At 38.6% G+C, this 24,730-nt stretch overlaps 7 protein-coding genes across 8 annotated transcripts; 3 read left to right on the top strand and 4 right to left on the bottom strand.

Moving 5' to 3' along the window:
- Positions 1-1,331: 1,331 nt before the first annotated feature.
- LOC106369259 (phospholipid--sterol O-acyltransferase) lies at positions 1,332-6,180 on the bottom strand. 2 transcript variants are annotated; one of them, XM_013809385.3, is made up of 17 exons: positions 5,848-6,180; positions 5,326-5,461; positions 5,079-5,223; positions 4,810-4,979; positions 4,647-4,723; positions 4,496-4,531; positions 4,097-4,313; positions 3,847-4,021; positions 3,409-3,508; positions 3,168-3,262; positions 2,796-2,847; positions 2,604-2,675; positions 2,223-2,391; positions 2,037-2,141; positions 1,876-1,960; positions 1,678-1,774; positions 1,332-1,601 (listed from the first exon to the last, which is right to left on the bottom strand). In XM_013809385.3, the coding sequence occupies exons 1-16, from the start codon at positions 6,091-6,093 to the stop codon at positions 1,693-1,695; spliced, it is 1,962 nt and encodes a 653-aa protein (XP_013664839.2). In that variant the 5' UTR covers positions 6,094-6,180; the 3' UTR covers positions 1,332-1,601; positions 1,678-1,692. The 2 variants fall into 2 exon arrangements, with proteins under 2 accessions (XP_013664839.2, XP_013664840.2); XM_013809386.3 differs by lacking the exon at positions 4,496-4,531 and having other exon boundaries at positions 5,848-6,179.
- A 287-nt stretch (positions 6,181-6,467) lies between these two features.
- On the top strand, positions 6,468-9,954 carry LOC106369254 (BRCA1-associated RING domain protein 1). Its single transcript, XM_013809379.3, has 13 exons — positions 6,468-6,618; positions 6,704-6,757; positions 6,866-6,936; positions 7,037-7,269; positions 7,353-7,586; positions 7,744-8,019; positions 8,111-8,211; positions 8,339-8,525; positions 8,618-8,721; positions 8,800-8,890; positions 9,012-9,177; positions 9,262-9,380; positions 9,462-9,954. The coding sequence occupies exons 1-13, from the start codon at positions 6,536-6,538 to the stop codon at positions 9,822-9,824; spliced, it is 2,082 nt and encodes a 693-aa protein (XP_013664833.1). The 5' UTR covers positions 6,468-6,535; the 3' UTR covers positions 9,825-9,954.
- A 48-nt stretch (positions 9,955-10,002) lies between these two features.
- Positions 10,003-12,424, top strand: LOC106369256. Its single transcript, XM_013809381.3, has 5 exons — positions 10,003-10,324; positions 10,438-10,541; positions 10,647-11,586; positions 11,696-11,769; positions 12,011-12,424. The coding sequence occupies exons 1-4, from the start codon at positions 10,241-10,243 to the stop codon at positions 11,765-11,767; spliced, it is 1,200 nt and encodes a 399-aa protein (XP_013664835.2). The 5' UTR covers positions 10,003-10,240; the 3' UTR covers positions 11,768-11,769; positions 12,011-12,424.
- Positions 11,921-13,733, bottom strand: LOC106402626 (acid phosphatase 1). The gene is made up of 3 exons (XM_013843402.3): positions 13,182-13,733; positions 12,863-13,072; positions 11,921-12,184 (listed from the first exon to the last, which is right to left on the bottom strand). Exons 1-3 carry the CDS (start codon positions 13,610-13,612, stop codon positions 12,007-12,009), a joined length of 819 nt encoding a protein of 272 aa, XP_013698856.2. The 5' UTR covers positions 13,613-13,733; the 3' UTR covers positions 11,921-12,006.
- Positions 13,734-15,103: 1,370 nt separating this feature from the next.
- On the bottom strand, positions 15,104-18,042 carry LOC106369255 (TATA box-binding protein-associated factor RNA polymerase I subunit B). The gene is made up of 2 exons (XM_013809380.3): positions 17,342-18,042; positions 15,104-16,991 (listed from the first exon to the last, which is right to left on the bottom strand). Exons 1-2 carry the CDS (start codon positions 17,925-17,927, stop codon positions 15,622-15,624), a joined length of 1,956 nt encoding a protein of 651 aa, XP_013664834.2. The 5' UTR covers positions 17,928-18,042; the 3' UTR covers positions 15,104-15,621.
- A 141-nt stretch (positions 18,043-18,183) lies between these two features.
- Positions 18,184-20,125, top strand: LOC106405835 (tetratricopeptide repeat protein 4 homolog). Its single transcript, XM_013846382.3, has 8 exons — positions 18,184-18,416; positions 18,499-18,711; positions 18,779-18,970; positions 19,039-19,239; positions 19,314-19,394; positions 19,493-19,616; positions 19,696-19,794; positions 19,876-20,125. Exons 1-8 carry the CDS (start codon positions 18,312-18,314, stop codon positions 19,947-19,949), a joined length of 1,089 nt encoding a protein of 362 aa, XP_013701836.2. The 5' UTR covers positions 18,184-18,311; the 3' UTR covers positions 19,950-20,125.
- A 7-nt stretch (positions 20,126-20,132) lies between these two features.
- On the bottom strand, positions 20,133-24,490 carry LOC106405833. Its single transcript, XM_013846380.3, has 14 exons — positions 24,075-24,490; positions 23,682-23,840; positions 23,475-23,591; positions 23,315-23,399; positions 22,971-23,079; positions 22,820-22,887; positions 22,608-22,733; positions 21,633-22,528; positions 21,357-21,557; positions 21,197-21,257; positions 20,953-21,066; positions 20,754-20,867; positions 20,585-20,674; positions 20,133-20,481 (listed from the first exon to the last, which is right to left on the bottom strand). The coding sequence occupies exons 1-14, from the start codon at positions 24,161-24,163 to the stop codon at positions 20,455-20,457; spliced, it is 2,256 nt and encodes a 751-aa protein (XP_013701834.2). The 5' UTR covers positions 24,164-24,490; the 3' UTR covers positions 20,133-20,454.
- Positions 24,491-24,730: the final 240 nt, after the last annotated feature.

The raw sequence follows: 24,730 nt of genomic DNA, 5'->3' as shown, positions 1-24,730 counted from the left end.
AAAAGAAAATAAATTAATAATCATAACTCCACAAAACTCAACGTGTTACCAAACTATCAATCTACACGGCAAGACAATAATGAGTTAACAATCTACATGTATTAATGTGCTAAAATAAACTTGTGTCATGTTGACCAATTCGAGCGAAGCATATCTATATGTTAAAGAACAATATTATGGGATGCAGCCATAAAAACAATATTAATAAAATATGGTATGCAGCCGTAAAGTCAAAAACTATGAAATATTCATTTGTGAATGCTATCAATAATTATATGTAGCCGTAATTTTCTAAGATCAATGCAGCTGTTAAAAAAAAAAAATCAATTAACACATGTGGGCTATATCTAATATGTCTAATCAAATAAAAACATGTGAGGAAAGAAAATAGCTAGCATGTATAAGAATCAATGTGTACAAGCGATGTGATTAACTACTATGATTTAAAGGTATTGGTAGTTTACGTGTTTAATAACAAACCAAGAATCTAGAGCCGTATTCAATTTAAAGATAGCTATATGACTATAGACAGTTATATAAAATAACAATAAAAGAGTATTAAGTCAAAATGGAAAGAAGCAATAGCGTATGGTTACTCGTGATTCGGTTCATAACGTTGATACGATCTCAACGAGATTCAATGATTTTCATTCCTTGAAAACAAGGTCGAATCAATATGGTCGACTAAAAACTTATAAACTCAATCAATCAAGTATGAACTATGAATCCATTTTTACAAACCATGAATTGATAATAAGCATGATTTGAAAGAGGATTGAACAGAAACTAAAAATATAACATAATAAGAATCTATACCTATTAGCTCAAGATCGTTAGAGCTTCGTGCTGATAACGTGTTTTGAATAAAAAAAGAGAAGACAAGAGAAGAGAGGAATTGGTGTGTCTTATTCCATGAATAATGAACTCTTTATATAGTGATACAATATGAGGGTTTAGCTTGGAGACCAAGTACAAGTAAATCTTGGTGAACAAGACTTTCTATAATTGACATCACAATAAATATAACAATATAAAGTATAGACTCGTATAAAAAGTTCAAAACTCATGTTCAACCAAACCATCAAACCACTGAGAACTTTAATTCCCCCACCTAATTACGCTTTTTTCCCATTCCTAATTTCTTATCAAAAACGCAAAACCCATAATTAGTAAAATTTTCACCCACCTCTTTTTATGATTTATATACAATTACTTTAACCTGTTGTAGTTAAAACTTTTATATAAATAAATTTTGGTTATATAACACACATAAATATGTAAGAATTGTATAAGAGAATAACGTGTTTTTGAAACAATCAAGCACTTGAGTATTCAAACGCAACCGGAAACGTAAACGGTTTTGTAAACACGAAAAGCAGGTGTTGTTAACAAATAGACCTTTTTAATACGGATTTTACTCACTTAGCCGTAAATTTCAGAGTAGTACTTCCCTCTATCAGTAACCAAATTAGCATACGCTCATAAGAGAGAAAATAAAATCACAAAAGAATACCTTTGCGTGAGAAGGCAAATGCGTAGCAAAATAGAGAGCAATAAGAATGGAATGTTTTGAAAAATGGAGGGCAAGGAATGGTCCTTTGCTGTGACAAATTTAAGAGAAAGAATCAGTTGAAAATAAGAGACTTGGAATGTAAGAAAAAGGGAAATTATTGTGACCTGAAGGAGGAAAATCTATATGTACTGGAGCAGCATATTCGCAGATGTGTTCCTCAATCTACAACTTTGTCCTAAGTGAACATCCCCAAAACTGTATCTGCATCAGGTTTCACGATGTTTACAACAAACCAAATCAGTAAAGTTAGTGATTTCAGAAATATAGATAGCAAACTTTGCATGTAATAGGAGAGTGGAAACCTGTATTCACAGTATTCTTGCCAAGCACAACATGCTTTCCCGTAATCCCAGTAGCAATCCGCATCTCTAAGTGGCCCGCGCTTGGCTGTGACACACAGTATCTACATTGAAACCCAAGAGCAATAGAAAAGTGATAGAACAGACAATAACAATTTTGATACCTTTGGTGACAAATTTGGACTTTGCACCAGGCTGAATGTCATGCCACATCTGAAGCCATAACTCCCGCATTAGAACTGGGGATCTAACAATGTTCCTGTGATTTGCTGCACACAAATGATTAGTCAAAAGTTAAAAACCAATGCATGATGCTTTGATAAGTCAAAAGTGATATGTTTGTTACTCACTTTTATCAAGCTCCCAGACTGCAGTTCTCTTTCCTGTAATGCTCTCAGAGTCTTCATAGAAGGTTATGTACTTAACCCTTGGTGCTTTCGTCATGTTCGCTATGATGTCTGACCCATGCTCGTGTTCAACATTCAATTCCACGTGTACATCACTTCCATCGTGTTCTGGCTGTTGTTTTTCAATGAACATTTATTTAGCTATGTATGTATACGTACAGAGAGATGTCTTTTTGTGGAAAGGAAAAACTGTTGCCGACTCAAATGAATTTTATAGATTATCTATGGAATAAAAATGTATTTGAGATATAGAAACTTTTAGTGGAAGATCGAAAAATTTACAAGACACAATGAGCCTTGAGGTGGGGAACTAGACAAGAGTACCTGGGGAGCCATTGTTATGTTGACTTTAGGTCCGAGCCAATTCTTGCACCAAGAGAGTGAATGATAAGGTACCTATAAAAGAATATATAGAGACGGCAGTTTAATACATAACATGCAGTCATCCAGATGCAATATTATATTGGTATTCAGTAGCTTTCCAACAAAGTTATTCGAAACATCTTCTGAGATTACCGTTTCATCCCCAGTTATAGGTCCAGCGTTCCCATCAACAACAGTTCCAGACCTGCAGATATTTCAGAGTGAAGATATGAGCTAGTCTACCGTTCCTAAAAGCAAAAAAAAATAAAATATATATATATATATAATTAAAAGGAAGACTACTCCTAGTTGAGAACTGGGTTAATTTTGTTTTGCCAGTTTTCATGCAAGTATGTCACACCTCTGCCCTCTCGTACCCACTGATCATCGACTAAGTGTAAATGACTAAGACTATTGAAACTTTAGTTATGTAACAACTTTCTGATGCAAATGAAATAATACGCCACTAGACTGATACAGAAAGCCTTGCATCCTGTTTTACTTGCTGCCATTGCGAGGATTTACCTTGATACGAGGGAACCTTCAGTCTCGTAAATGATATCCGTAATGATCCAATTATCAGGGTAAGGTTTGCCACTTGGGGCAAAGTAATAACCAACCTAATACATCTTCATACGTTTAGTATCTTTAACGTTTAAGATGCAAAGGAGAAGATAAGAGCACAAACAAAAAAATATTGCAAAACAAAGCAGGGAATATAATTACAGAACAGGCACACTATGTCATTTGGAGAACGTAGTCATACCTCTGTCTTTAAATGAGCACCATATATGCAAAACACATTTTTGATAGGTGGTCTCTCCCAAGGAGTCAGAGGATTCATAACAGGGTCATCATGATACAACCTATAAAATATAGTTAGCATGTTATATATTTTCTTTTTTGAAGATTGACAAACATATGCAAATAAATTTGGCATGTTAGTCCATGCCGAGTCCAAATAAACTACACAAATAATACGTGTTCAATGTGAAAATTAATCTGAAATACATTATTTTTAATTCATAACTACAAGCAACACAGATATTTCAAAACCAAGATTTCTGATCACAGTTTTCTCTTGTAATAAGAAGCATAAAGCATATGTACAGTTGATATAAAGATCTAAAAAAACTTGAAGTACAAGGAGCCAACAAGTGATGACAAATGAGAAATATTAGCCATCATAGAAAAAGGTACTTACTTCTTCAACTGGTGTAACATCCTCTTGCTATCTGGGTCATAGTCTTTAATTGCTTTGAAAAGAGACCCATCTGCCAATTCACGGGCTGTGAAAGACAATAGAGTGGGGAGACCACATTCCATGGTGGTCATGTTGGCCTGAACTGCTTCTGTAACTGACGCATACGCATCACGGCCTAAAAAAAAATGATTTGTGTTGAATAAATTAACCAAGAGATGAGAATGAACAAAATGCATATACGAAGTCTTACTGTTAGTGGAAGGAATTTCAATGTTGATGATATTCGTGGGCCAGCCAGAATAATTTGATTGATATTCCTCGTCAGTACAGTGGTATACACGCTTGTCTTTCTTTGCAGCACCACCAGAAAAATGCGTCCAGAACGTGTTATCACCCTGGCAGTTCTTTGAAAATGGCATAAGCCACAACGAAGAAGCGAAAGAATTGGACAGCAATCGAGCAGTTCCCTGAAGCCTTGCCAACAAAATACATGAGAGGCCATGTCAATATCTCACATAATTTATATAAACAAACCCCAGAATAGTTTAGAGATCTCAGTAATGCTTCTTCTCAATTAGGAATCTACCATAGTAATATGGAAATTAAATCTGTGTACATCACTTCGGTTGAATTAGGATAAACATATTACCCACATATGTTGGTTGATAACTAGCCAATTCAAAACCTACATATACCATATCGAATACAGTAGCTCTATCAGCAAAAGCAACACTTCGGAAGTGTATTATGAGACCTGGTAGATATTAAGTCCTTGATACTAAAAGGAAGTCAGAGGTAACCTCAGAAATAGGAAGGCCAAACGTTACACCAGATAGAGTAGATTTGATTGCCTCAACTGAGCCAAGAAGAGGAGCTCCTAAATAAAGCAGATATTAGGTAATTATTGAGACTCTCCAGCTTAGAGAGAAAGTAAATGGTAGCTTAACAATAACTGGCCAGTACCAACAGCGAAGTAAGCATGGATATGCTGATCAAGCCACTCCAAGTAATGTTTTGGTGCAATTTCTAGCCTCAGCCATTCCAGAAAGTATCTGAAGACATTATTACCCATAGAATGTGCAAAAACTATAGAAGGACCGCCACGGAGCTTTAAAGCAGTTTCAAAGGTCAACCTGCAAAATAAAAAGAAAGAAGAACAGAGTTGTAGGCTTATCTTACAATACAAAAATAAATAGGAAGGAAAAAAACACATAAGCATGGTGAGGACTAACTTGAGCTTGTGAAAGTAAAGATCACGCTCTTCCAATTTGGTTGGTGACAATCTCCAATCGTAGGGAACAGCAACAATTGCATTAGCCTCAATGCCAAACTCAACACACCACTTAAGCCACTCTTTCCAGACAGTAGAAAGAGGACCTGAAGATCAACCCAAGGCTAATTTACTTAACAATATTATCACAATAAAACGAGTTTGAATTCTAAGAAACTTCAAAGGACGATAAAAAAATGTGAATCTACCTGTTATGTAACCTGGATCCAATTCCGTGATCGCAGAAAGACCACTGTCAGGGCGTGACTTACACTCGGGATGATCCGTTTGATTATAAGGATCTAGCACCATACACTTAAACCAGCAGTTTACAGCAGAGAGAAGCTGCACAAAGCATTCACCAAATCCATCAGTGATGAACAACCAACAAAATCACAATGCATAGGAAAAACATTTCGATGATTCCACGAGTGCTAACTTCAATAACACATAATGTGTTATAAATTTAAGAATACGCAAGAGATTTTCTAACTACTAAGCAGTAAGCACTCATCTCCTTGAAAACATGAATAAATAATCACTTTCGTCGAACACATTCGGTGAGCAAAATTTCTTCAACAAGATAATCGAGGAAACAAGAGGCCTCAACGTTGAAAAACTGATCAGTCAACAAAGAGATACGATACTAGCTTCGTTGCAATCACTCGCATGGAATTCATCAACAAGGAACTCGATCGGGAAACAAAGAGCTGAAACGAAGATCACGTTACCTTAGTGGTGTCTAACCAAACGAGGTCGAGAGGATTGAAGTCCAACGGAGTGTACGGACAGTCGAGCATTGACCACGCTCTCAGCTGCGTCGACGCGAATCCCGGGATGATTATACCAGATAGCTTCGAGTAGTCGCCGTGAAACTCGGTCTCATCCTCCACCGCCGCCGCACCGCCACGGAAAAGCAAGATAACGACGGCGAGTACGGTGCATAAAGCCGTTACAGATTTCAAATTCGCTGCCATCGTATCTAACTACGTCTCATTCCATCGCCAGAGTTTTGGAGGAAAGAGGAGAGAGAGCGTGTGTGTGGGAGAGTTGAATAGTTTTTTGGAAGCGTCCTAAGTTTCCAATTATACCCCTACGTGGTGGCTATAATGCAAGGCAATAACCTTCGGTTACATTGAGAGGGTGACTCGCTAACTAATGGGCTTTACTGGGCCTTTTACTAGCAAATTCAAAATATTTCAAATTTTGGTAGCAAACAAGCGGGCTTTATTTAAAAAAACATTTCACCCGCTTAACCAAATCAGCATCTCCCCGCCTTTCTTCCCGCCATTGAATATCGACCGTACACGTGTCCTTCACTCTCTAAGTAAATACCAATCGAACGGAGACGAAACGTATTCATCTCCTTCTCTTCGGCTTCAAGAGGTTTTCGTCATCTAGATCTCGTTCCGTACAGTAATGGCGAATTTCACCAATATGCTGATGAATCCATGGGTTCTTCACCTCCAGAAGCTCGATTTAGAGCTCAAGTGCCCTCTATGGTTCGTCTATAGCTTCTTCTATTTTTGTTTTAATTAATTACTTTCGTATTGTTTATAGAATCGTAACAATCGATTATAATCGCAGCTTGAAATTGCTTAATCAACCGGTGTTGCTTCCTTGTGATCACATCTTCTGCGAGTGAGTTTAACTATATATATATATATATATATTATCTGTTACTCTTTATGAATTCGCTACATATTTGATTTCAAATCGATTCTTATTTTTCTGGAATTGATTTTGCAGTTCATGTATACACGAATCGTCACAAGTTGAATCAGGCTGTCCTGTTTGCAAATCCAAACACTCCAAGAAGGGTAAAAGTCAATTAAATATGCATATAATCATAAGATAATCGATTTGTAATCATTCTTGGAAAATTTTGTGCTGAGAGAGTATGTAATTGTTCATGTGCAGCTCGGAGGAATCTGCCTTTCATGGAGAGTGTTATAAGCATATACAAAAGCTTGAACGCAGCTGTCATTGTTCATCTACCACAGTTACAGATCCGAAACACTTCCAACGGTGGATCTGAAGATTCTGAGATGATTGACAAGGATGTGATCAAGGGCAATGGTGGTGGTAGTGACTCTTCTAGTCTTGATGGTTCTCCCCTTCCAGCCTCTGAATCAGACAACTCTGGCAATCACGTGAGATCATTTTCTGATCAGTTTTAATGTTATGTTGTACATTCACTTGAAAGATGTGTAATGATTATATTTTCCTGCTGCAGACACCGGAAAGTCAGAAAGGACCAGCTGCTAAATGTATGAGTGGCATCACTGCTTCTGAGCAGTTTTGCAATGCTGCGAGGAAGAGAATTTGTGTGGAGTCCTTTAGTCGTGATGATTCTATGCTTCCAAAGTCAAAAGACAGTACTCCAAATCCGATAACTCAGGATCAAACTGTGAATCTGTTGATGGAGAACGTCCAGTCATGTGATAATGGAAAAGCACAGATACATCAGGTGCAGTCTCTTCTTGCCATCATTTGATGGCCATTTATATTTGCCATTCTTAATAACACATTGTGGTTTTATTTAAGTTTTTGAATTATTATTTGATTTTTTGTTCTGTCCTTAAGATGTATTACCACTTAACATTTGTATCAAATCTTTTTAGCAGTTACCTGAAAGTCATACTGAACAAGCTGCAAAAAGGAAGTGTGACATCACCGTTTCTGAAGCAATGGAAAATCATCAAAAGGTTTACAAGAGGCAGAAGAACCTGATGCAAAAAGCTGATGATATTGAATTGAAGAACAACTACACATCAACCTCTGATGATCAGCTAATTGGGAATACCTCAAAGTCATCAGATTTGACACCATCTGTAATTTCAGATAAACCATCATCCAACATAACCATATGTGGCTTCTGCCAGTCTGCTAGGGTATCTGAGGTAAAATCTTTTCTCATGGCCTCTGATTTAAAAGCTAAGCTTTTTATTTGTTGTGAGCCTTACTCAACTGGCTGGATCTATGTTTCTTTAGGCCAGTGGAGAAATGCTGCATTACTCCAGAGGGAATCCGGTGTTTGGAGATGACATCTTCCGATCCAATGTTATCCATGTCCATAGCGCATGTATTGAATGGTAAATAAAACATAACCCAAAACTTTTACAATCTTTTCTCTTAAAGTTCATGTATAAAATTTAAGCGAGAATGTTAAATCTTTCTTAATGATAAAAAAAACTAAAGCAGCTGAATGAATATGTTCAGGGCACCGCAAGTTTACTATGAAGCTGACACAGTGAAGAACCTGAAAGCAGAGCTGGCTAGGGGAATGAAAATCAAGTGCACCAAATGTAGTCTGAAAGGGGCTGCCTTAGGCTGCTATGTCAAGTCTTGCCGCAGGAGCTACCATGTTCCATGTGCACGAGAGATGTCCAGATGCCGGTGGGATAATGTATGTGCCGTCACATTCTCTTCTGCATATATTAATTTTTTACTTACCGAAGTTCCAATTGTAATGTGAAATTGTTTTCTTGGTCCTTACAGGAAGACTTTCTCCTGCTTTGTCCGGCTCATTCTTCAGTTAAATTCCCAAGCGAGAAGTCTAGACCTCGTTGTTGTCTACCTAAAGCTGACTCCTTACCTGAAGGGTATGAAACCATTTTCAGCATATTATGACTTTTTCTTGATTTGTTACTAATAAAATCTCATTACTTTTTTTCCCTCAGAAAATCTGCTGAACTTTGTCCGCTGGAAGACAAACCTGCAATGACAAAAGACCTTGTTCTGTGTGGATCAGCACTCTCTCAAGATGATAAGGTCAGTGCTTCTAAGATACTCTTCTTACCACAACACTCAAACAAGAAGCCTTCTGTTTGTGGTTTTCCACTTTTGTTGTTTCAAAGTAAATAAAACGTCTGCTTGCATTGTTATTCCTCAGCGTGTGATGGAAAAGTTAGCTGCTAAACTCAATGCGACAATATCAAGATACTGGAACCCAAGTGTGACACATGTGATTGCTTCTACAAACGAGAAAGGAGCTTGCACAAGAACCTTGAAGGTGCTTATGGGTATTCTCAACGGAAAGTGGATTATCAATGCAGACTGTAAGTTAGATTGCTCATTGCTCTTTACTATTACCAATAATAAATCTTTATATTTACATGGATCAACTGGTATTGTTTCCACAGGGATGAAAGCAAGCCTTGAAGCTTCTCAACCTGTTGATGAAGAACAATATGAGATTCACATCGACACTCAAGGATGTCAAGATGGACCAAAAACCGCAAGACTCAGAGCAGCATCTAATGTAAGTACATCATACCAAAAAAAAACAAATTTGATAATGTTTTGCTTAGATATCTCACTCTTTATTTTCTTTGTCGAGCAGAAACCAAAGCTCTTTGACGGCTTGAAATTCTATTTCCATGGAGACTTCTTCAAAGGGTACAAAGAAGACCTTCAGAACCTAGTAAAAGTCGCTGGCGGTACGATCTTGAAGACAGAGGACGAGCTCACCGCAGAAAGCAGCAACAACGTCAGTGACAGTGACCAAAGATCATCATCAGCGATTGTGGTGTACAACATTGATCCTCCACCAGGATGTGGTTTAGGCGAAGAAGTGACGATCATTTGGCAAAGAGCGAATGAAGCAGAAGCTTTATCAAGCAAAACAGGGTCAAAGGTCGTTGGTCACACTTGGCTATTGGAGTCCATTGCTGGTTATAAGTTACATCCTATGATCATCAGCTAACTTAGAATGTTTCAGTTACTTTACACAATATATTTAAGATTGTTATAACTTATAAGTAACATCCTATTTTTATTAAAATAATTTGTAACAAAAATAAAGATAATTTCAACGTTATATATATTTTGAGAGATTTGATTGGTGGGTCAGCATTGTAACGGTCAGTTACTTTATCAACCCTAATTAAAAAAAAATAAAAAAGTCAGATATTGGAGTATATTAAAATAATATACGGAAAACAATAATATTAAAACCTAAAAAATCCCAATTCCAAAGTTGTACGCTTTTTCCCCCGCTCTTCAGATCGTCGTCCCTACCACGCTCCTCCCCCTCCTCAATTTCGATGTGCGACTGCTGCGACCCATTTATACCCGATCAAATACCCCCCAACGAAGGAAAATTCATCTCCATCTCCAGTTATGGGTTGCTTTCCACGTTGTTTCGGTCGCCGGAGTAATCGCCGGCGTCAGAAACGTAGAGAGTCCGATCAGGGTAAAGCAAACGTGAGTCTCTCGCGTGTTTCCTGAGAAAAAAACTTTCTTATTTTTGCATGAGCTTTTTCTTTGTGTTGATCCTATTTTAAGTTGCTTGACTGGAAGAAACTCTTTGTTTTTAGAATCTCTCTGTGGAATATGCAAAGCCTGTTCATCTCAGTGATAGAGTCTCTGCAGTTGAGGAGATCATCCCGAAAAGCTCGGTGATTCCAATCACTGAAACTTGGTGAGTGTGATTGCTTTTGATTTTTTTTTTGTGGCTAACTTGTTCTTCTTATAGATTCAAGCTTTTGAGCTTTGTTTAAGTTTAGCATATGCTGATTTTTGTCAGTGAGGAGAGTCCAAGTCCTACTAGGAAGAGAGTCACTTTTGACTCCAAAGTCAAAACTCATGACCACATTGCGTTACAAGAATCTGTTGAAGAGCTCTTGCAAGAGGAGAAACAAGAGGTTGTGCCCGAAGTGAATCCAAGCAAGGCTGGTCAGTCTTCTTCTGAGAAGAGTGAGGTTGCCTCGAACCCCTCAGGTTCACATCCTTCAAACTACAGGTACGAGAATTGCAGAGAAAGCGATGATGAAGTGGAGGAGGATGAGTTAAACTGCGGTGAAAGCGACCTGGATGAAGAGTTTTATAGTGATGAAGCCTTTAGTGAGGATAAGCTGACCAAAGGAGTTAAGATTGATGCAAAGCTGAGAAGGTCTGATGAGAGCGTTGGAGATGGAAACCACTATGCACAAGGAGTGCTTAACCCCGTTGAGAATCTCACTCAGTGGAAATCCGCTAAGTCCAATGGGAAGACGATGCAGAAACAGTCTCAAAAGGAGAACTCCAACAACCTCATCTCAGATCAACAAGACAAAAAGGATTCCTTTTGTTTCGGCGCAGACTCTCCTATTGATGAACCCAAGAAAGCTGGAAACAAAGAGTTAACTGTTGATGCTAGCCTTTCGACATGGTTGTCAACATCTGAGACGGGTAGCGAATGCAACAGTGTCTCTAACACACCGGAGAAAAACAAGCCTACAAGCTATTCAAAACGGGTTATAAACAGCCATGACGAAAGGCCTGTGCTATGTGCATTGACATCGGAGGAGATCAAACAGTTTTCAGCTGCTTCTACGCCAAGGAAGTCACCGAGGAAGAGTCATGATGAAACACCTATTATAGGCACAGTTGGTGGTTACTGGGGTGATCACTCAAAGGCAGTAGATAGCGGCGGCTCTGTATCTTCATTCAAGGGAATACCAAACACCACCAGCAAGTACAGAGAGGTACGATTCAATCAGTAAACCATCCTAGGAAAGAGTACTGATTGCAATAATCAATCAAGAGTCCTTTTTATTTCTTTGAGAATGACATGTTTTTGTGTCGACAATGCAGGATAAAAGCGTGAATTGGCATTCAACACCATTTGAGGCAAGGCTGGAGAAAGCTTTGAAGAGAGATAAATAATGGTGCTGCACTCTTTCAACACTTTCACTTGATTGTGTTTGATTTTTATTTTGATTTGATGTCTCTCTTGTAGTATATTTGGTACTACTGAAAAAAAAAAAGACATTTGTTATCCATATATAAAATGCAAAAAAAAAAAAAGACAAAAACAAGAATCAGAACCAAAACTGTTCTCTCTTATTTATGGATTCTTCTTCTTGTACAATGAAAGCTAAAATCAGAGGTTTATTATGTTTTGATTAGGCGACATAGTAGATGGAGTTAGGGAGCTTGAAGGTTCTCTTGGGAAGAGGACAACCTGCAAAGCTGCTCCATTGGTCTGCCATCACTCCCCAAACTCTGTAACCAAGACTTGTTAGCCATGTCCTCTTCTCTGACTTGTATTGTTTGACTTCTTTTTGTTCATCTTCTAGCCCCCTGCATTGTTTTTAGCTTTTAGTACATTGGTTTGTCTAATCTGGTTGGAGCAAACCAGAATTAATAACTAGAGGGGTGTATAAATACGGTTTTTAGCTCAACTGGAGTCAATATATTAAAAACTTTAATGAAAGTGTTAGTGAATGGACAAGGTTAGCTTTTGTGGTGTGTATGTCATCATTAGCCCTAATTACTCATAAATTAATACTCAATAAATTAAGAAATTTTAAATGTCTCAAATTAAGGTATATAAAATTTATATAAATATAAACAATATATTAAAATGGTAAATTATACCTTTAATTTTCTAGATACTTTAAAATGTTTTGATGTTATTTTGTCATTTTACATCTAAAATACATCTATATTTAAGATAAATATTTTATATACACTAAATAATCGAATAAAAACAATACAAAATTTGAAACTAGTGTTTTAAAATCAAGTGTTTTATTATTTTAAATAAAATATACAAAAGTAAAAAAGATTTTTTTTGTAAATTATTAACCTTATAAATTAATAATATATTGTAGTTCTAATATTATTAATTTATAGAATTTTTATTGTATATATGAAATGAAACTAGTCACAGCTTATTGTATTGGTTTCTCTTGTTTTCGGTTTAGATAATGTATGAACCGAAGAGAGTATGTTTTTCAATCTCTGGTTTAATAGTACCTGAGGATGAGGTTGGACCAGCCATAGTAACCGGCTTGGATCAGGTTGTCAACGGTGGCAGATCTGAGATATTCTTTCCGAGAAGAGATCAAGAAGATCTTGATTCCTCTTTCTCTGATCTCATGGTACAAATTAACCATGTGTGGCACTGGTGGTGCTTTCCTCTTCCTTACCCAATCCTCGAATTTAGTAGAGTTCAATTTCTCTCCTCTGTTTTCAATTCCATAATCATGAACATAAAATAAAGATCAATCGAACAAGATTAAACCCCGGTTATCTTAAACCGGTTAAACCAGAGAGCTAATAGTATTAGATTTACCCGAAGAAGCCGTTGCTCTTGTGGTAAGGAATGGTAGAGAGAAGCGTGTCATCAATATCAAAGATCCAAGCGTCCATGCCATCGCACTTACTCTTGCTACAACACATGCTCCCGAAATGAAGGATGACCTCATCGACGGCTCTCTCAACGTCATCCTCGTACTGAGATGACGTCATGTAATTCTGGACGTGAGACACGCACTCCTGAGGCACCACGTCGAAGTTTCTGATGTTGTGTACTTCCACGTTGAACCTCCAGCTTTCGCAGTACCGTTTCAGGTTGGTCGATAGCCCCGAAGTAACAAGACCGGGTTGGCTTGGGGATGAAATACCGAGTGATTTGAGCTGGTTCAAGATGTTCCAGTCACGAGCTGAGACGACTCCGACCAAGAGTGAGGCTAGTGCTAGAGAAAGAAAGATAGATCTGTCCATGTTTGAGAAGAAGTGCTTTGGATCTTTAAGAAAATCTGATCACAAGTGTGTATGTAAAGAGGGCTTTATAGGTAGAGAAGAGTCAGGCATAAGCCATAAAGAATTTAGAAAAAAAAACACAAATCTGAATCTATTGGCGTTTCATTAATTTTTAAATATTTTATCGTAATTCCATATTCAGTTTTTAATATAGATCTTTGTTTAATATACTGGTGCACGATATGAATTGTTTTTTTTTTCACTTAAATATTAGGGGAACACAATTATGAAAGTTTAGCTTAATATGCGGGAGAAACAAAGAGAATGTGGATAATTAAACTAATTGATAAGTAAGTATGATTGTACGAGCAATTGATCTCCTCGATTAGTGGCGTTAAAATTGTGAAAAAGCATTACACGACGTGGCTAATTTGTCAAGAGATTTTGACTATATTGGCACATATGGTACACATTGCATTATTGGGAATTATACTTTGGATAAAAAGATTGCAATGAATGAATTGTTACATAGTCTTAACGACACCATAATCACGCGAACCATACATATGCTCCAACGTAAATGCATGGTAACATGAGTTCATGGCTGTATTAACTAGGATCCAAACAATACGTCAATACCACGGGAGAAATTTAAAGATCGAGTCTCCATTCAAAGTGAATACATTATAAATAGCTTAGGCGAAATGGAAAGGACTGGAGAAATGTAGATCTAGAGGAATGTAGTCAGATTATGGTGACAAATTGATTGAAGAGTGGGAATACAAGCACATGGAATTTAATTTTAAAAAATAAATACCGGTGAAAAACCAACTAAATATGCGATTTGCTAGTATATATGAGGACAACGTTTAAATGATATTTATCTAGACAAGCATATCTAATATACATAGAGGAAGTGGCTAAGCATGACCTGCTTCAAGAACAACTCATACTTGCCATATTATTTACATATAATGCTTACTCAAAATATATTTTTAATAGCAAATTGATTTAGATCTCGGAATTTAATGATTTAATGAATATATATATCAATATCAACTTTAGAGTATAAGCTATTTTCTTAGACAAACAATTATTAAAAAGGAAGAATTGGTCAAATAAAGAAGTTAATAAATCACACTCCACACCGATCCACTCTTTAAAGCATGATGATGCGATTTGTTAATAGTTTGTTAACCATTTCAGTGGTTTAATCACATGTTAATTAGTTACAGTTGCAAACATAATAAATTAATTTTACTGAGTGGTTCAACGGCAATCTGAGCTGCCATCAGCTGTTCACATGAACAAACCATGTGAACAATTGACAAAAATATAATCTTCATTTTTCAACAAATTGATAGTAGCTCGTAACTAATATTGTTTAGTAGAGTAAATGAATGGTTTAGCAAAAACAAACTATGTAGTTAAATAGGTAGTTTTGAATTTGTTGTACTGGTTACACAAGAAAATTAAACGAAGTAAGGGTACACATTTGCTTATGGTTCACTATACGATAGAAACACATGTAGTTTCATTTTTAAAATCTGAAAAATGAAATACAGTTAGTACTTAGAAAAGTTTGTTCAAAAAAAAAAAAGTTAGTACTTAGAAAAGAAAAACAACAATCAATCAATCAGCTTCACTCACAATTCAAATGTAGCTTACTTCTGGTTTACGTTTCGTCTTTACCTAATAAATCGACCATTGACACTAACACAACGTCTTGAAACATTTCAAACATTGGCTCACTGATTCTTCAAGGTCACTGATTGGACTCCTAACTCGCTGCATCATATTCTTAGAGTTGACTCAAATCAACTGTCCCTCCAGAAAAGTAGCCACACCCAAACTCTAGCTCAATGTTTGATCCACATGGCTTAACACAAGCCTCTTAGGGTTTACAATCACTTTGACCCCATCAGGAGCCTTAACATTCACTGAGTATATCTACCTAGGGCTCCCAACGTTAGCCACACGCCTCGTGATCATTTACAACGTTAGTCACAAAAAAGAGTTGAACGATGATACTAAGACAAAACCATATCGTCATCATGATCCTCTGAATCAACGTTACCATAGTCACAGTGCTTACATTTCATAGATGTTGGAGTTAGATGCAAAACATTATCAATCCTTTTCTCAATCCAAGCTAACCTTCTCTCAAAGCTCAACACACCTCTATGCATATTCCTAGTATCAATCTCAGCGACCCGAGCGCAAACACGCAAAAGAATGTAGTAATCAGCGTGAACTGCGTATACTAATGCTCCATCATCTTTCTTCCTCACGTATTGAATGTACCCTTGTCTCTTTACTTTCACTCGTGGCGGTATGTAGACGAAATAGTTCTCTCCCATGTCTGCTATTAGTCTGCTTATCGCTCTCTCCTTTGATCCACTATCTTCTTGATTATTATCATCTGGTGTTGATGGAGAACATTCCATTGATGGCTCACAAGGAGTGTCTCTTCCCCTCTTGGATGGAGTTTCAGATTCCTCTTCTTCTTCCTTCTGGTAACTACTCCACAGCTTACCAACGGTTCTGTAAGTGTCATCAGCTGAAGCTGCTTCTAACCCAGCAAAGATCTCGTTCTTCCCGTGCGTTAAATATGAACAAAGATCATTTTCAAAATCAGCGGTGGTTTCAGCATCAAGCTCGTGATACTTCTTTTCAAGCGTCTTCATAAGCTCTTTAGTGTCAAACTCAGTTGCTACTTTCTTGACTTGTATTAACTCTCCATCATCATCATCACCAGACTCCTCAGAAGCATCATCATCAACCAAACTCTTCTCCCACATACCGAAACCATTAATGTTATAAAGCATCCGTATCGCCACAATAAGAATAGACATGACAAAGACACGAGTGGGAAGCCTGTGCTGGCTTTTAGACAAGTAAATCTCCGAAGGCATCGCCCAGAGACGCACAAGATCCATAACCTTATCCACGGGAACAGACAAACGCTTCAGATAGTTCAAAGCAATGCCGTGGAAATTCACAGGAGGCAAAACCAAACCGATAACATCAGCAATGGAAGCCGCTTGCGTTTCCAAGTTGTGAGCAGAAACAATCTCATCGGGGCGAAACATGACGCTAGCTCCCACGGGACAAGTAGCTGTTCGCTCTCCCATCAGTTCTTGAATTTTGAGGAAACATGATTGGTAAGGAAGCTTTCCTTCTCGCGCCCATCTCACTATATCAGTGGGTAGAACCGGTGCTCCCGCTTTGTGACAAGCGAGGAAAGATATAGCTAGAGAGCTCGACAATGGTAGAGAGCTCCTGAGCTGACTTAGCCATATCGTTACTGCTCTTTTACCATCAAAGCTACGGTGTTCCGAACTATCTTTGTCTCGGTTACTACGCCGCTTCTTAACCTCTTTTACTTCTCCATTTGTCTCTAACAAATTGAAATTAAAGAACAGAACATCAAGAAATGAAATAAATAACACTAACTGGTCCAACAAGTAAACTGTTGAGAACGATAAGCACTACTTAGAGTCCGAATGTTACAAACGCACCACGATTAATAGTAACAAAAATCTCTAAAAACGTCAATGTATTTATATGTTTGTGTTACTATTAAGACTGTAACGCAATTGTTCCGCAGTTGTCAACTATATATTTATATGTTTGTATTAATATTGATACCGCACCGCACTTGTTCCGCAGTTGTATTGGTTCTGTTTGAGTCTACTTGTAATCGGATCTATATTCCTGTTCTCGGGTTTAATTATATAATTATGCTACCTTGAGATTGAAGCTCGGAATCACGAATAGCATTATCAGCCCAATCTTGATCAAAGGCACCAGAGAGCGCCAAGAAACGCAAGCAGATGGGTCCCACAAGCCCAACAATTAACGGCGTCACATTGAACTTCTCAACCAACGCATCGCACTGATAAGTTATCATCATGATAAGACCGTTAGCGTATCTCTCTCTCGTCTGCTGGTAACAATCCTCGTAGCTCAAAGCCTTCACACCTTCTTCTCCTCCGAAATCCTCCGGATCCGTTGGCACTCCTACGTCGCCGTTGGGCTGAGTGATCTTGCTTGCGGATTTGAGCTGAGAGCGGAATTGGGAGTAGCGATTCGTTTCCTCGAGATGCTGCGAAGGAGTAGCTGTTGGTTGCGTTGTTACACGGCGAATGTTGAGCTGCGAATACGTTCCTCCGACGCGTGTACCTCCGCCGTCTCCGGCGAAGTCCTCGTCTTCGACGGCGGTTGCGATTACATCGTCGGCTCGAACGCCGCATTGGAGGCAGTAGAAGAAACCGTCTTCTTCTTCGAATTCGTCGTTGTCGCAGCCGTTGCAGATCATCTTATTAGTCTCCATGATTGATTCAAGGAAAGAGAGAGAGAGAGAGAGAGAGATAAACCCTAAATCAGGTTTACGAAAAACACGAAGAGGGTGAAGATTGGTCCTGACTCAATACGACGTCGTACACCTATTTTATTGGGCTATAAATGATGCATTAAAGCCCAATATATAGATCCATTTCACTGACTGTCATAGATATGTTATTATGAAAGCCAATGAAAGATGTTAAAATCAAACCGGAATAATAGGATTGAACCGGTATTCGGTTAGAGATTGTATTTAACCGGTCCAAAGAGCTCGAAGCTTCTTCTTCTTCTTCTACTTCTGCTGTTCCTGTCTTCATCTTAGGTTAATCGAGTCTTAAGTAGTATCAAGCTCAATCTTTTCCACTGCGAATCAATGGCGTTATGGATGGAAGCTGGTTCGGAACCGATGACGGAGAACGAAAAGGCAGACCTCATAGCTATCACTGCTCTCAAAGAATCCGCCGCCATCGAATTCAAAGTAAAAAAGTCCACTCCTTTTCCTTCTCCTCTTGAACCATTCTAGTCACTCTGATGGTTAAAACGTCTTTGTTCGAATACAGGAGCAAGGAAACGAATGCGTGAGGAAAGGGAAGAAGCATTACTCCGAAGCAATAGAGAACTACACGAAGGCCATTAACCAGGGAGTTCTAAGTGACTCAGAGACTTCGATCTTGTTCTCGAATCGAGCTCATGTTAATTTACTATTAGGAAACTATCGTCGTGCTCTTACTGATGCTGAGGAAGCAATCAAGCTGTGTCCTGATAACGTCAAGGTATAAAGGCACTTCCTTTATCTCTCTCCTTGATCATCTTTCCTGATGGGGTTCAATGCTTTGATAGGCTGTGTATCGAGCTGCGAAGGCGTCATTGTCGTTGGACTTGCTGAGTGAAGCACAGTCTTATTGTGAGAAGGGAATCAAGAACGATCCGGGTAATGAGGACATGAAGAAGCTTCTAAAGGTGGTGATTTTGAAGAAGCAAGAGAAAGAAGAACACGAGGCTGAAGTGTCAAGGGCTGTAGTGGAAGCCAAGGTAAAGAAGCTACTGAAAGCTTAAGTAGTTAGCTTTTTATTCAGTGTCTCATTGGGTTTTGGCTGTAGGCTTGTCTCTCTGCTTTTGAAAACAGAGGAGTTAAGATTGGGAAAGCAATGTACCGGGAACTCACGGGTCTGAAGAAGCCAGTGTTGGATCAAAACAACATCTTACATTGGCCTGTCCTGCTTCTTTACGCAGAGGCGATGACAAGTGACTTTGTTGAGGACTTCTGTGAAACTGACATGTTTGCAACCCATCTTGATATGATATCCTTTTTTCAAAAACTCACTGTTTTAGCTTTGTTAAGTTCGGTTTCTTGTCCTTCCTTAGCGCTCCAAACATGTTTTCAGAGGATAGCCCACCGCTGCCATGGGATAAAAACCATGAGTACACGCGTGAAGCAATCGAGCTTTACTACGAGGTAACCAACTCCTCTTCCTATAGACTAAACTGTGTTATGATGTATTTGGTGTTAACAGGTTGAACATTCTTCTCATTTTGCTTCTTTTTTTTCTCTAGGCGAGTTCGGGAACTCCATTGCCTAGGAGTAGAGTTCTCCAGTACCTTCTAGAAGGTACTAAAGGTTCTCAAGCCGAAACCACTGGAGATGAGGGCACGAGCTTAACTAAAACACCTTACAACGGTAAGAAAACTCATGATAGTATTAGTATATTGTCAATCACTCTAAATGCTCACACATTTTTCGTGAATTGGGGCAAAAGTGAAAGGAAAGGGTTCGTCTGGTATGGTTAAAGTGAACGAGCGGAGAACATTGCATGACGTGTTGAAAGAACCAAACTTGGTCATTCCTGAGATCCCAGGTTTGTTTCTGTTATCATATTGGATTCTGTTTTCTCAGCTTTGTTCGTGTGAGCTTATATTGTTTTTTGTTGGTTTATTAGTCTTCTACATCGTCTCGAAGAGGTCCAAGTTCTATAAGGACTTTGCCGCCGGTAAATGGAGTCCCCCAAGTTGAAGGGTGAGTTATAAGGACCATTAGAGTATTGAACATTTTGTGGCAGCATTTTGATTTTTGTAACACTTAAAACACATTTAGAAAACTTTACCGTTCATGACCCAAGTGTGTTCTCAATCTCAGTGTTATGTATTCAGATCCAACGTCTTGATAGAAAAAAGTTTTTTTTGGAGTAAGGGGAGATAATCGAACAAGTAAAAATAAACTTACAAAGGAAGAACGTGGTTACAAACTTAGTTACAAAGCTACAACAACAATTTTTTTTGGAACATTTTTTCTGCAGTCTTTTCAAATAACTGACTAAGAAAACTGAGAAGGCCATCCAACGTTGCAACCTTCCACGGTATAAAAAGATAACATCCAGCTTGTGAATGTAAAAAGCTTCTCAGATTTATAATCGAGAACTAAAAAAGCAGAGCGAGTAGAGGAAGATGAATAAGCCCACGATGCAAGATCCGACTATGTGTATGTATATATAACGGCTGAGACCTGAATTCTTCTCTGCTTAGCATTCTAATGCATAAGTCTGCACCTGTTGTTCATAATGAAAATTGAAATAAATCATATATTAGTTCCCTTCAAACTCTTTTTAACTTTGATTGTTTCAACAAGATCAACCTTCTCAGTAACTCTACCTCGGTAAGGTTCTTCTCAGGTGAGCTGTTGGGTGCAGTGAGGTTGGACGCAACAGCTGTATTGTACCGGAAGATCCTAAGCTTCCCCTCCTGGGAAAGTATAAAGAAAGTTTTAGTTGATTGTATAATTGAGGGCCTGAGAAGAGTTATACATTATTGGATCACTTACCTTTGTTCCATAAACAAGACCTCCTCCAGGTGAAGGATGAAAGCAAGCAACATTAACTTCATCCTCTGAGCTAGGTAGTATTCTCACCAGTTCCATATCTGAAACTCTGTAAATCTAGTGGAAGAAAAAAAAAAGATGCAAATCAGTATAACAACTACTTGACCTAGAGATCCAAAACTACAGAAGCATAAACGTTTACCTCCAACACAGTGAAAAAATGTGATGTTGTTTCTCCATCACTCACAATGCTCTTCAAAAGAGAACCATGACGCCGACCATATGCAAGCAATATGTGCTCGGAGTTTGGTGAGAACTGCACGGAAACTTTTAATTATAAAGTATTCACAATCATACTAATCAGTGATCAACTTTACCCTATTGATTAGTGATGAGAATCTCATGGACCTATACAATTATATAAGTGTTCCTTAAAGTTGGTTTACCTGGATAGAGGTCAAGCAATGTGCAGCCCTAATTGCCCTTGACACAAGTACTGAACCAAATCTGTAGACACACACACACACGAGACACTCTCTCCATCAGTGGTCTGTTATATGCTGCCGCCATTTTTAAAAGCTGAGTAATGTAAGATGTAACACTTACGTTTCCTTTTCGAGAGAATACACACGAAGTTCATACATGACTTGATGTGCTGTGACAGGATGTCGAGTAGGGGAAGTTGCAAGCCCTGAATCTTGTTGGACCAGAGTCTGCAAACCAGGATCTGTCTCACCATGAGGAAGAACACAAGCAACACAGGCCGCTAAATATCTCCCACATGGCGAGAAATGGGCTCCCATTTCACTGAAAAGATAATGTAACCCCATCAACAAAAGTGAAATATTATTTAGTATAATGATATTAAGGAGAATATTTTACCTGCAAAGAACCGCATGATGTATTGTCAGTCGACATTTGTCGGACTTGAGTATCGCACATGGGTCTTTGATGTCATGTGCCCACACTCTCAGTTTGACAGTACAAGGCAGCTCTGCAGCAGCAATGGAAGAAGCCAGTTCAGAGGGGATTCTGTTTACCACAGGTTGAGCATCAGTTCCTTGGTGTTGTTGAGTAGCTAAACCAGATCCCGCAAACCGGGACTGTGAAACTCGGTCCCGGGAGTCTCCTCTTGCAGAAGCCCCATATAAGTTAACGCCACCAGGAATTTCTAATGACGCTACTGCAGCCTCTAGACTAGCTGTGGATGAACCTATATGCGGAGTTGAGCTGGCCTGACCACTACTACCAGTAGAAAGAACCCCTGAGTTAGCACCAGCCTGGCTCTGAGCCATCAACCACCCTTGTAGAAAAGGTACCTCCCATGAAACTCTGTCTCTGAGGTGAACTAATTGCTCTGATTGTCTTAAGACTTGACTGGGAATTCTATTTCTTCCAATAGGTTGAGCTTCGTCTATATCCATGGCATCAACTGCAGTGGTCGAAGTTCTACCTCCAGCTTGGGCAGCAAGATCACCGGACATAGCCAAGGGAAGAGTGGGAGGAGACATTGTTCTGCCGGAACTTTGATTACTCTGAAACCTTGATTGTGCATTCCTCGGACCAGTAGTACCAGCTGGCTGTTGGCTTCTTGGATCATCAGCAGAATATGAAGGCAAAACCAAGTAAGGCAATGGCACAAGTGGCAGTTCAGCTGCCATACTAGTACGACCGCCACTCTGCGTGTTGGTGAAGAAAATAGCAGGTGGCGGATATCGCAGATAGCCTGGAGATGTTGCTCTGGACATTGCGGAGTCTGATGAATCAATGTCAGTCACCTGCCATTTGCAGTTGATAAGAGTAAGCACACTAAGTAGCCGAACTGATAACCCAATCCTCAATATATATATAGCTCACCTCTGCGGTCAAGAGAAGAGGGGCCCCATGTGGATGAAAGTGAACAGCTCTCAGAGAACGCCTTGTCTTCAACACAATCGCTGGCGATGAGTCCTCCCCTCTCTTATTGTAATCCCATATGTGCAACTACAAAAGAAACGCACTAAAATCAAATCTTATTCTGAAAGGATAGGCCGTGCGCTTCATGAGATGTTTGAAAGGCAATAAGATACCTTATGACCAGATGCAACAGCAAGTAAATCACCTCCAGCGTGGAAAGCTATAGAAGCAATAGGTTTATCTGTTTTGTGCAAAGAAGAAGAGGACGAAAGTTAATTCTCTGTGAGAAAAAAGTAGAAGAGGAAAAATAACAAAAATACTTACAGAAATCATGAGATCTAATACACTCCGAAGTTTTAGCATTCCATAAGCGCACCTCATGATCTAAACTTCCACTAGCAACTATCTCTGAGTGGCGAGGGTGGAACCTGACCTGCAGAGAACTCGATGACATTAGATACTAAAGCAGTGAGCTAACGTTTAAATCATTGTCTAACATGCTACACCTTAACGAATATATAACAAAGTTGGCGCCTATCATCCATCCTAACATAACCAATGAGGCAGTGACAATATAGCCACTAGGTAGTAGTCTAGAGATAGTTATGGTCAAGCTAAGAGCTAATCAACGACGTAAAGAGAAAAAAGGTTAGCATTATCTAACTCACCACCCATGGTGTCCTCCGATGGCCGCTCAGAACTTTTAAGCATTTCCCTGTCTCACAATCAATAATCTTTACAGTGTGGTCTCCACTACACGATTCAAAAAATAAACCCAAGTAAATCTCCTTAGCAATATTACAACAAATACTACTCATAAATACTCACTGTGTAGAAGCAAGAGTTGTTCCATCAGAACTAAAAGCTGCTGCAATAGTCGACCTTGGAGGAGGCACAAGAGGACAGTACTCAGCAGATAAATGATGCAATGACTCCGCCTCAACCCTACATAACAAGGAAAGGGAGTAACAATCACATAAACTAATCTTCACAGAAGATACATTAAGCTTGAAGAAACATTAGACAGAAAGGTACCATGAAATAAGATTATGTCCGAGCTCGCTCACTGGTTGCTTACTAGTTCCGCAAGACGAATCAGCACCGCATCGGTTAGCTCCCAATCGTTTCCTTGGCACAAACTTCGTTTTAGGTGAAATCTCTCTCTGGACCAGCAGCTTGAAGACGCTCCTACACCTGAATAAACACTCAAACTAATCAATATTCATCTATACTAAAGTTGTCTTTTTTTTTAAAACATAACTCGGATCCTAATATACAACAATCTCTCCTAAACGAGCCTTCTAGCTATCTGATCTAACGCTGGATCTCATCTCATGTTCCAAGTTTCTATAATTTGCTTTTTTGAAAAAAAACAATTTTTTTCTATTATTCAGAAGCAGAAAATGATAAAAACGAGAAAGTTATGACCTTTGGCGATGGGAATTAGCCACTGGTGATGGTGATGGTATCGGAGACCGAGGAGAAGGTTGATCGTGTGACCACATAGGTTCCGTCATCTCTAAATCCCGAAAATTCACAGCGAATCCATATAGATGCGAGGACGAACAAATCCTATAGAAAGCGAGCCCAATTCGCCGATCTAATCTGCCGAATTTCCTCTCCGGCGGCGGCTCCGATGGCTCGTGATGGGTTAATTATTGATGAAGAGATGATGGAGAAACCTACAAGGAGAAACACGATGCCATGCGGTCTGCTCGGCATTAAAAGATCTGTTCTTGATTATCTAAACACAGTCTCTCATAAATTTTAATGATACCCTTGTACTTTCTAATATTTTGAAATTATGCCTTAATATTTGTTTACATAATTGACAACACACTTTGCAATTCTGATTATTTTACCAATATACAAATTTGAATACATTTCATTCAATTTTTACTTCAAGACTAGTTTTTCCTGCCTTATCATGATTATTTAGAGAATTGAAGATTAGTTCATATTTTCAAAATATTTATCTCAAAACTACTATTTTCTGTTTTGGATTATTAAAAATATAGAAAATTAGTTCATCATATTTTCAAAAATCGTGACGTTCATGCTAGTACTTGACAAAATGTTAAGAG

This window comes from Brassica napus, chromosome A9 (genome assembly GCF_020379485.1).
Source record: "Brassica napus cultivar Da-Ae chromosome A9, Da-Ae, whole genome shotgun sequence".
NCBI lineage: Eukaryota > Viridiplantae > Streptophyta > Magnoliopsida > Brassicales > Brassicaceae > Brassica > Brassica napus.
This window is presented reverse-complemented; position numbering and strand designations above follow the sequence as displayed.